At 37.7% G+C, this 11,277-nt stretch overlaps 2 protein-coding genes across 4 annotated transcripts; one reads left to right on the top strand and one right to left on the bottom strand.

Moving 5' to 3' along the window:
• Positions 1-227: 227 nt before the first annotated feature.
• Positions 228-4,013, bottom strand: slx1b (SLX1 homolog B, structure-specific endonuclease subunit). Its single transcript, XM_041779609.1, has 5 exons — positions 3,558-4,013; positions 3,418-3,469; positions 1,022-1,336; positions 678-893; positions 228-498 (listed from the first exon to the last, which is right to left on the bottom strand). The coding sequence occupies exons 1-5, from the start codon at positions 3,728-3,730 to the stop codon at positions 469-471; spliced, it is 786 nt and encodes a 261-aa protein (XP_041635543.1). The 5' UTR covers positions 3,731-4,013; the 3' UTR covers positions 228-468.
• On the top strand, positions 3,570-6,604 carry zgc:112271 (uncharacterized protein LOC553698 homolog). Of its 3 annotated transcripts, none has more exons than XM_041779612.1 (4): positions 3,570-3,641; positions 4,631-4,695; positions 5,064-5,161; positions 6,373-6,604. In XM_041779612.1, the coding sequence occupies exons 2-4, from the start codon at positions 4,633-4,635 to the stop codon at positions 6,470-6,472; spliced, it is 261 nt and encodes an 86-aa protein (XP_041635546.1). In that variant the 5' UTR covers positions 3,570-3,641; positions 4,631-4,632; the 3' UTR covers positions 6,473-6,604. The 3 variants fall into 3 exon arrangements, with proteins under 3 accessions (XP_041635546.1, XP_041635545.1, XP_041635544.1); XM_041779611.1 differs by lacking the exon at positions 3,570-3,641 and adding an exon at positions 4,311-4,376; XM_041779610.1 differs by lacking the exon at positions 3,570-3,641 and adding an exon at positions 4,328-4,417.
• The last annotated feature ends 4,673 nt before the right edge of the window (positions 6,605-11,277 follow it).

An 11,277-nucleotide genomic window follows, 5' to 3' on the forward strand; every position in this document is an offset into this window, starting at 1 on the left:
CCCTGTTTCATGGATGCCTTTTCATTTCTTTTCTTTTCATGTGACCAATTCTCACAGATTTCCATTAAAACAACAATGTGTAACAACTCCATGTAAAAACAAAGTCGATCTAAAAGTTGACAGACATGGAATCTGGACAGTCCACCGGATTGCACAGAAAGCATTCTGCTATATCTACTAAAAAAATCTGAACAAAAAAAGCTTCATATACAGTAACAAATATTTTATTTGTAAAAAATGCATTAAAATGTTTCTTTACTACATATATTTAATAATTCAAACAATTTCATGATCAGAATTTATTTAAAAAGTCTATAGAAAGATCCTAGAGTGATTTTTGAGCCTGTATGCAAGCTCCATTTCCATGTTCAGTATGAAAAGCATGCTCCAGCTCTCTGAAACAGTGTCCTGTAGCTACACAGTTCATCAGGAAGGAAACAGAAGTTCAGTTTTGCTGAATCCACTTCCTCAAATCTGCAGCTCATCAGCCCAGTGACTCTGGAGAGAGAAAAGGAAAAAGGCTTCAAATCATTCCTGAAAATCAACAATTTTGCAGTTGGCACTGGTGCAGAATGTTACTGCAAGTGTGGTTTTGTTTTATGTTTCTATGCAAACAAATCTAAAAATACAGACAGGTTTCATATTTTACTAGATATTTCACTGATCCCAACACTCACCTGGGAGTCCGACACCCCGATCTCCTCCAGGTCTCCGAAGCAGCCGTGTTTGTGTCTGATAAGACTCCCCCACAGGACAGAGCGACAACATGATGGACACTCGCCCTCCACCGGCAGGAGGTGAGATGGCTCAGACTTCAGGAAGAGTTTAGCAAGACAGATCAGATGACTGCTCATGGAACAGGATGGGTGGAAACAGGTCAGCTTCTCCGACACCTGAGGAAAATTAAAGATTTAAAAACCGCCAAGCTTCTCTCTACAAAAATCTAAAATCAGGATAACTTTCTACCTTAATGAGTCCTCTACAGAGATAACATGGGGCTAAAATCAGAATGACCCTCTACCTTTACCAATCCTCTACAGAGGAAACACCGGGTCGTCTCCTCCTCGTCTCCTGTAGGCAGCTCCTGCTTCTTCTTTGCTCTCACGCTCCCAAAAGCGATGGGGATGTGTAGGGGCGGCTGCAGGCTCGGCTCAAACTCCATCCTGTACTCCTGTTTGAGCCAGCGGGCCGTCAGCGGCAGCCTGCTCCACGGCGCCACCCGTAGCATGTTGGAGACAACACGCCAGTGGAACTGCAAGCTGGACTCTTTTTTGGAGCGGCGGGAGACATGGGAGAGACGGCGGGAGGAGTGAGGGTGCTGCCACGCCCATTCAAACTGCAATGATTAGGACAGAGTAAGGGTTATTAAAAAAAATCCTTAAACATTTCATAGACAGGTCATTTAGAAAGTATTCAGACCCCTTTCATTTTTTTAGAGACCAAGAACCTGATGGTCACTCTGACTGAGCTTCAGAGATCCTGTGTGGAGATGGGACGAAGTTCCAGAAGGACAACCATCACTGCCGCCCACCACTAATCCGGGCTTTATGGCAGAGTGGCAAGAAGGAGGACTCTCCTCAATGAAAAACACATGAAAGCCTGGCTGGAGTTCAAAAAAGCACCTGAAGGACTAGGAGACTGTGAGAAACCAGATTCTCTGGTCTGATGAAATCAAGATTAAACTGTTTGGACTCACTTCAAAACATTATGTCTGGAGGAAACCAGGCACTGCTCATCGCCTGACCTTTTTCTGAGGACTGGGGTATGTTTTATGTTTTTCCATGGCCCACAGAAATTATTCATTACGAAGCTTTACTTTGAAATGTTGATGAATGCACAGCCATTAGTTATTTTCTTTTACTGGGCTAATGTTTATTAGCTCAATTTAGTATTAAAATACATAAATAAAGACAAAGTCCAGGTGAAAACATGTTCAGAGATTAGCCATTTAAGAAATGACTGATTATAACCATCAGAATTAAATGGTCTGTTTTTATGATACATCAGAACTGAAATATGCAGCAGCCACTAATGCTGAAAAATCTCCAAGTGAAGAAATCGTCTATAATCCTTTAAGATCAGATATGTCAGGTACTGTTGAGCCATAAAATTAAATCAGGGTCAAAAATAAAAACCAAAGTCCATTTAATGGATTTTATGATTTCCTAGAAAGGAGATTTAAAACTCTCAACAATCTGCTTAATGTTTAATCAGCAATATTTCTACGTTAGAATATTATGTAAATCTTATATTATGTCACCTTTTCTGTTAGGAACCAGAAGACACAACAAATACAAGTAGTAATAATAATAATGGTCAATATTTGACATTAAGGGTTGTTACAATACCAGAATTTTAAAATTGAGAGATACCTCTTTGTAAAAACTAGTACAAATGCTGATGCCAGCATTCCAACAAAGCCATCCTTTTCTCTCAGGTCACATCTTCTACCCAATAATCAATCTCTGAATCAGCTTGAAAGCGTGGTAAATGCCAGCATTACATTGAGACAACAGAGGTAGGGCTGCATGATGTTGGATTTTTGATGATATCCAATGTGCCGATTTCTACAAATTAATTTTAGTCACTACTGATATCGATACTGATAGTTGAATGTGGTTCAGACCTAAAAATTCAGTCCTTAAAACACACTATTAAAAGTTTCAGGCTGAACACATCGACAAATTCAGTCCTTTAAACAGACTTTAAACTGTAAGGGATGATGATGAACAAAAACAAAGACTTCAGCTGATGAAGGTCTGTTAGTCCTGACTCCTCACCAAGAATCCACTGACTTATTTGTAAATATAGCCAACATTTACAGCAGACGTAGGCAGATTTTTAGAGCCAATATATACGTTGTAAATATCAGCAAAATTTTTCACAACTGCAGATACCAATATTATGCTAATAATATTGAATAATAAATGTAATATCATTCAATATTAATAGTATTGATTTTCCTTCTTAATTATCTATCTATCTATCTATCTGAACAGATAAACATCTGTTATTAACACTGGCTCCTGCTCACCTTATTCACCAAGGGCCAATGTCTGCATCTGGTCAACTCTATTGACATCAATACCTGTTCAATACCACCACTAGGGCTGCACAATTTTGGCAAAGATGGTAATCAGAATTGTTTAGATTAACATTAAGATTACGTGTTAATTTTTAAGACTTTTGTGTTATTAAGGGTTTATTTTTAGAAAGAAAACAACATATATATATATATATATCCTGTAACTAATCTATTACTAAAACTAAATGGGGAATAATAATCTGATCAGGTGTTTTTGGCACGCATCTGCCCCTAACAGTTTGCTGAACATGACCTAGAAATTACACACACACACACACACACACACACACAGTTTCTATGCATTGTGAAATCAGCTGGAAAAATTCACTCACCCTCAGGGCAGCAATTTCCGACGGAAATCCGTGTATAATAAGGACCATCTCCCTGTACATAGACAAAGAAATTAGTTGAATATATCTAGTTATGTAAATAATATACATATTATCCATCCTATCACTACTTCATATCCTACCATGGTCCTCTACCGCTCGTCCTCTTCGCTCCTCCTCGGTGCCTCCCGGCGTTGTGTTGTCCAATCCTCCGCTCTGGATTCACGGTAAAACCGATGTAGATACGCCCTTTGAATTTAGGATTAATACAGTAGAGCATGTAGACCCCAAAGAAGCTCTCTACCTCCACTACCATGGTATTTATTCATTTAAACTGATGAAAGGTCAGAGAGAGCATCAGTGGAGAATACTACCAAAGGGAGCATTACACCACCGAACGGCCCGGTTAGCAATCAAAGCGCTGAACTGTAAACTGAGTGTTAAATCTTTGTAAAGTGTCACTACATATGCTTCTAGTAATACTTCCATCCTTACAGGTTGATTATTATTTGACTATTATTCCTCTATTAATATTTCGACATATCTCGAAACAAAGTTAGCCATAACTGAGTAGCAGTTGAGTTCTTCACTGTGTAAAATGTAAATATCAGCTGTTATAGTTGCCCCCAAATCTGCCTGACTAAAAATACGAAAACGAAACGATTCGCGGCAAGATGTGAGATTTTTAAAAGCTTCAATCAGTATTAAATAATACAATAATATAATTTTATTTAAATAAAGAATATTAGAAACTCCTTTTTCCTATTACATTGATCATTTTAAAAATATCTAGTCCGGTATTTCCTTAGCACTCCTAAAATCATGATTCGTTTCTTTAAACGCAACATCCCGCCCTTTGTACGTGTACGCCGCATCTGATTGGCCAAAGCTTTTTGTACTTCAATGCGATTGGGTGTTCTATCGTCTTCTATGCTTCTGTGATATCATCTCCGTAGAGTAAGGTAGCCGAAACAAGCCAAACACCTCAAATACACAAATTTTGGTAATAATACGTCTTTAAATTTAAAGTTCAGACCATTAAAATGCGTTCATTGTATTTTAAAAAAATAAGTAGACATTTATAATCTCTATTATGTCAAACGACTTCCGGTTTTACCATGCTATTACGGATCTGACTCAATGAAAACTACAGCATTAGCAGGTTTCCATCAGTTTTACTAACATTACCGTGTTTTATATTCATATATTTATACAGACATGGCGATAACAGAAGATCACATCAAGGATAAACTCACAAAGGAGCTCGGAGCAGTACACGTGGTAGGTTTCTCTATCTAATTGTTGTGTAAATGTCCCTTATTTAGTAGTTAATACATCTACCTCTAGTTAGTACAGGAACCATAAGCTGATGTTTGATAGGAATGGCAAGCTACTGTATCTAATCTATCATGTGTATTATGCTTATGTTAAGACACTAGAACACTAAATGTATTTATGTTTGACTGCTTTTGGTTGAACAGTGTTTAGCTGCTCCTGGCTAACCAGAAACAAAAGAATATAGTAACTACAGGTCTTTTTTAGCTCAGAGATTCAGACTCTAACCAGCAGTATTTGTGTTTAAAATAAATCTGGTAGAGAAATATTACCATGAGAATATTTTAACTGTTGTCCCTGTCTGTCTTCATCAGGAAGTTGAGGATACAACGTCAAACCGGTGTTCTGCCAGCTTTAAAGTCCTAGTTGTTTCTCCTCAGTTTGAAGGAAAACAGCTGCTACAAAGACACAGGTAGCACACCAACTTCCTCAGAACTGTCAGCCTGTCATCTGATGTATAAACTCTAAAATATAAATTATAAAACTTGAGTCTAACTTTGCTCAGCTATTCGCTCCAGTGTGTGATTTAGATGTTTGTTGCAATGAGGCTGACTTACAAAAACAAAGGGGTAAATTTCCTCCAAAATAAAGGGTTTTTTATTTTGCTGTTTTTAAGCTAATATCTGCAAATACTGATATCTTGCAGATAATATCATGTATCAATACTTTGTTTGGTTGTAACAGAATATGTTGCAGCTGCAGCTACAATGATAACACAAAGGCCAACCAGAAGTTAGCATTGTGTGAGTTTCACTGGCCGAAAGTAATTGTATTTCCTTTTCAGCCTAACATTGACTTTGTTCTGCTTTCCGATCACATTTACGCCTCAGAAATTATGAAAGATGTGCTCATGGTATCCATGGTGATGTGGGGTATCTGACAGCTGTTAGCTTGGATGTAGCTGTAGCAAAGCAGCAGTTTAATCAGAACTGGGCCACATTTCTTTTTAAAACAAGGGCACAGAGCCACACAGATAGGTTGTCTTGGCAGAGATGTTTTTGCAGCCTTAGCATCAATTTTAAGCAAATAGAAGCTCCGCCACGAACAATCTAAGGCAGCGGTAGCCTGTCAGCTCGAGAGTAGCGCATGCGCAGAACAGCATTTTATCTTGTCGTTCTGATTGGCCCATCATGATTATGACAGACAGAACGTTCCACCAATCACATTCTAAGAATTTCTTGAAAAGTCCTGCCCTTCCCAAATACTTTCTGTGGAAGCTTTCCCAGATGAATGTGAAATATATTCATGCAGTGGCGATATGAAACAGACTATCTGGCGCGTCAGTTTATGCTTATTTTCAACAATAACCCAAAAACCTAAAGACTTATGCAGATGGAACCAAGTCATCACTGCAGCACTAAGTACAAATCCTGTTACAACCATTAAAAATAAGGAATTTCTCAGGATTTGAAAACTGTTGGAATGTTTGAAGTAATGTAAGTAAGTTTAAATTGTAAATTGTACAGCCAATGTAGACATTTAGCTTTTTTAATCTCTGATGTCTAAAGCACTCAGCAAAATGGACCTAATCTCACCTAAACTGTGAACTAATAAAACAAGAGAGCGATTGAAGCTCAACTAAATATAAAAGATGTGTGCTTTGAAATGTTTTTTATTTTGCAGGATGGTGAACACGTGTCTTGCTAAAGAGCTGGAGACGATCCACGCGTTTGAACAGAAGACGCTCACACCTGAACAGTGGGAGAAACAGAAAGCACAGTGACATTACACCAGAAGATAGACCGTACTCTTCTGTGAGATGTGCAAACCAAACAAACTCTCCTTAGTTTCCCATAAATCATCACCTTTGATCAACACAGAAATGTTCTGATGGCAATAAAAATCCTGGATTATATTCTCTGTTTTTTTATTTCTTAAAGTTAAAAGTTAACCATTTCTCTGGCAATTCTAGAAAAATCACATACAGACTTTGAGATTGAAGCGAAACCAGAACAGAAGCTAAAGTTATGAAACACAGAATTTCATATAGTCATAGAAAAACCTGGATTAACATGACAAAAATTTACAAAAAACTTATTTAATGTCACAGTGAAAACAGATTTCTAAAAAGTAATGTCAAAAAAGTGACTGCATAAATATTCACCCCTTTTAAAGTGACCAACCGAGTCTTACAGTTAGTGAAATGGGGAACACCTAAGTGCAGTGAATGTGTCTCAGTGACAAGACACCTTTGTCTGGAAGGTCAAGTCACTGGTTAATCACTATATTCCTAGCTACCATTACACCATAAAGACAAAAGAACACTTCAAAGCTTGAGCAGTTTAACAAAGAAGAATGGATTAAATGGCAGTGTCCAGATGTGCAAGCCTGACTGAGACGTAGCCACACAGATTAAGAGCAGCCAAAGGTGACTCTTACATATTTCTATTTAATTGGTATTACTTTGTTTTCACTTTGACATTAAACAGGGTTGTAATATTTTTTTTTCTCCAAAAAAATCTAATGATATTGACCATGATTGATTTATAAAATCAATAAAAGGGTTAAACATTCAAGGGGGGGGGGTACTTTTAACAGGGACTGTGTGAGTCCTGAATGTCACATATGCAGCTGCACAAACCCACCACCACATCTAAACTTCATCTGGGAGACACTTTTGTGCAAGGTTTGGTGAGTTTTTGAGGCTGTTAAGAATGAACAAGAATGGCGTACATTTCGATAGGATACTCTCTCCATGGTCAGTGCTCAGGCCCTGAATATCACAGTGAAAAAGAGACTTTTTTGTTTTAAAATTGACTTATTGATTAAATGTTGCAGCTTTAGATTTAAATATTTAAAAGACAAACATATTTAGTGCAGACACTAAAGATGACTGTGGATGAGTAACGTTTCTCTGATCATCCAGGCAGCATGTAAAGAGCGAGTATTGAATTTAAATCAGTATGGATGCATCAGGTCATCTCTGCAGAATACAACATGATTAGTGCATATGGTGTGTAATATGTGTTTTCACTGAGGTGTTAAGAGCCTGCAGACCCCCTACTGTGAGGTTTTCAGGACCATACATTTCAGCTGGAAGCCTTATTTAGGGATCCAGGATTTAATTAAGGCAATACACACCTGAGACTGCTTTTACAATAAATATGCACACATTTTATGTCACTATTACACCGAGATACAGGGACATGCAGGAAAGCTTTGTTTCAGTGTCATTTATTTAAATATCATTTTTGTTGTCAAATCGGGAAATACGAGCCTGATCAGCATCCTTCAGTGTCTCTTGGTTCAAGTTTCAACGTCTCATTTACATCTTCAGATTTATGGCGTGAAAATAAAAACCGTGGTCATGAGGAGAAAGGACTGAACGCTGATGTGATTTTCTCCGTCAGTGAGCGTCAGACAGAAACGGAGCGAGAGCAGTCAGAGTCTGGGGATTATTTCCACCACTTTCCCTCCACAGGCCGCTAATGGAAGAGCCGGCGAGGGGGACCGAGGGAGCGTCTGTGTTTGTGTGCTCTATTTCAGCTTAAACATCATGATGTTAAGTTTTCTGTTAAACCACAGAGGCAGTAGATGACATCTGAGGGCTGGAAGAGCACCATGCAAACAGGTTCAACCTATGTTACTGCAGAACATCAGCAATTCTAGAGAAAATCACCGGGTTCCTCTACAACCTTGTGTCTATGTTGAGTTGTTGTGTTACCCAAAGTCTGCCCATTTTTGCCACTATATGTGACACTTTTAATCAGTTTTGAACAATTTCCACCCACTCTCCCCACTTAGTTACCCATTTTTCCCATTGTAACCCATATTTGCACATTTTAACCCCTCTTTCATCACTTTTCTGCCCATCTATGAGCACAATAATGCTCCCTTTAATCCATTTTACTTCAAAAAATCCCATTTCACCACTTTATTAAACCATTTTTGTTACTGCTAAACCATTTTCACCATTTGTTGCCTTTCTCAGTTTTTGCCACTTTTATCTCCTTTTCAATGTTTTTTTTCTGCTGGTTTTTGCCTCTTTTAACACATTCTTGCCATTTAACCACCCTTTTCCGCCCATTTTGCCACATTCATCAGTTTAAACAATTTCTGCCCATTTTTCCCTTCTTTTTGCACCTTATTTTGGCCCTTTAACCCATTTTTGACACATTGTAACCCTTCTTTCATCTTTTTTTTCTGCCCATTAATCCACTTTGAAACCCTTTCCTCCCTCTGTTGCCTGTTGACTACATTTTTTGGCCATTTTAAACTCTTCACTATTTTTCTGCATATTTTCGTCAATTTCAACCCACTTTACCACTTTCAGTCAATTCTTTTTTTGACCTCTTTTAACAATTTTTGCCACTTTAAAGTCATTTCTGTAACTTTAAAAAACCCATTTCATAACATTTTCCAGCCATTTCTGCCACTTTTAACCACTTTTCACCTTTTTGTGTTGTTTTTTGGTACTTTCAACTAGAGCTGCAGTAATTGATTCTTTTTGTAGTCGAGTACTCTATCGATTCTTCTGGCGATTAATTGAGTACTCTAATGAGAAAGATTGCATTTTTTTATTCAGTTGCTTTCGCTTTTTCAAGAGAAGTAGTACTAGACAAACGAGAAAGAAGTTTGGTCCCTTAAATGAACTACCTCTATATTAAAGATTGGTATTAACAGGTTCTCTAAAGAAAATGTGTTTTACAAAAAGCAATGAAATTCTGATGACAGTTTACATTTCATAAAGTTACAAGGAAAGGAAGTTAAACAATTACATAAGATTATGCCATATTTGGCGTTTAAGGGATCCTTTACAAGGAAATGTTTGGTGCCAACACTTAATTTCTTTTATTGTAGTTCATACTTATTTTCCAGTTTGTCATTGAAGTAAAGGGACACTTACTCGTTTTAACATCCTCTAGTTTATGCATGAATGTAATATTTCACATTATAGCAAGAATAAAGCACCATCATTCACACAGTGGTCTGATTATGGCCAAAAGGTGAACCTTTAGATTACAGGAATATGGTCTATTTTTCAAAGGGTGTTCACTTTTAATTTTTGTACATTACTTCCCTCGTGATTTTCACGCCTCGTATCATGCATGTTAAGTTTTTGTAAGAGCGAAAACAAAGGCATTGTGCCACACAAATGGCCGTCCGTGCGAAACACAGCACGCTGTGTACACACGGCACGATACAGCGTGGGTGTATGGATATGGATATATGACTGATTTAAGCGAAGCCTCGAGGAATTTTTTGAATCGAATTACCCGGATAATTCGAGGAATCGTTTCAGCCGTACTTTCAACCCACTTTCTACTTACTGCCTTTATTTTCCCTTAAGATATTTTTAATCCCATTTTACCACTCTTTCCTCCCATTTTCCTACCGCTTTAAACACTCTCCACCACTTTTCTACTTGTGTTTTGACACTCTCCATCCATTGTTGCCCCTGTTGACCAAAGTTTGCCACTATTAACCCCTCTTCAACACCCTCTGCCTATTGTTGCCATTTTTAACCCACTTTGCTACTTTCAGCCTATTCTCTCTGTTCACACAATTTTTACCACTTTAAAGTCATTTCCACAACTTTTAAAATCCTGTTTCACAACTCTTTCTTGCCACTTTTATCCGCTTTTCATCTTTTATTTGTTGGTTTTTGGTGCTTTCAACCCATTTTCAACCTTCTGCCTATATTTATCATCTTGTAACACATTTTTGCAACTTTAAACATTATAAGCCCATATCCCCATCTTTTCCACCACATTTTTCTGCCTGTTTTTGACACTTTCCATCCATTGTTGCCCCTGCTGACCAATTTTCACCAATATTAACTGCTTTTTAACACTCTATGCCAATTTTGACTCCTTTTTACAATTTTTTTCTGGCAGTTTTTCCTTTTTTTGGCCCTATTTAACTCATCTCAACTCATTGTTGCCTCTTTAAACCAATTCACCATTTTTTTAATTCCATTTCACCACATTTTACACCCATTTCTGCCAGTTCAAGGCCATTTTGCCACTTTGAAAACCTTTCCACCACTTTTTCTGCATGTTTTTGCGACCTTTAACTCATTCACAATACTTCTTACACCCATTTTTGCCCATTTTTACTGCTATTCACAATTTCTTGTGCCCATTTATCCTCTTGTAACCCATTTTCACAACATTTCTCTCCCATTTTTTCCTCTTTTAAAAACATTCTGCCATTTTCAAATGCATTTTTGCAAATCCTAACTAATTTCTGCTACTTTTTTAAAATCACTTTTCCACCCATTTTTAAAGTTCTTATAACCCATGTAAATCTGTTTTGAGTTTCGGGGTTTATTGTTTTAGGAAAGCTACATACTACAGTATACCTTTATACTGGATGAGGATTTTGCTGACCATATACCCCCTTATAGGCGACCCTGCTCACCCCTGGTCTAAAATGTGATAAACATCTCTGCAGACCAAACAGGGTCAAGAGACATTCTTGAAACCACAGAAGAAGAATCAACCTGCCTGCAGTCTGAGGGATCAGAAGGTGATGGATCAATAAAGGCACTCGGTGTGACATTGGAGGTGTTAAATTAGGACGCTT

This window comes from Cheilinus undulatus, linkage group 22 (genome assembly GCF_018320785.1).
Source record: "Cheilinus undulatus linkage group 22, ASM1832078v1, whole genome shotgun sequence".
Classification (NCBI taxonomy): domain Eukaryota; kingdom Metazoa; phylum Chordata; class Actinopteri; order Labriformes; family Labridae; genus Cheilinus; species Cheilinus undulatus.

What these genes read in the sequence shown, in the direction of transcription:
- slx1b (XM_041779609.1), bottom strand. Translation starts at nt 3,730, where the DNA reads ATGGTAGTGGAGGTAGAGAGCTTCTTTGGGGTCTACATGCTCTACTGT. An exon ending in TCTGTAGAGGATTGGTAAAG is followed by an intron (nt 894 to 1,021) that starts GTAGAGGGTCAT and finishes AATTTTCCTCAG; the next exon opens with GTGTCGGAGAAGCTGACCTG. An exon ending in TCGGGGTGTCGGACTCCCAG is followed by an intron (nt 499 to 677) that starts GTGAGTGTTGGG and finishes TTCTCTCTCCAG; the next exon opens with AGTCACTGGGCTGATGAGCT.
- zgc:112271 (XM_041779612.1), top strand. Translation starts at nt 4,633, where the DNA reads ATGGCGATAACAGAAGATCACATCAAGGATAAACTCACAAAGGAGCTC. An exon ending in AGCTCGGAGCAGTACACGTG is followed by an intron (nt 4,696 to 5,063) that starts GTAGGTTTCTCT and finishes TGTCTTCATCAG; the next exon opens with GAAGTTGAGGATACAACGTC. An exon ending in CAGCTGCTACAAAGACACAG is followed by an intron (nt 5,162 to 6,372) that starts GTAGCACACCAA and finishes TTTATTTTGCAG; the next exon opens with GATGGTGAACACGTGTCTTG.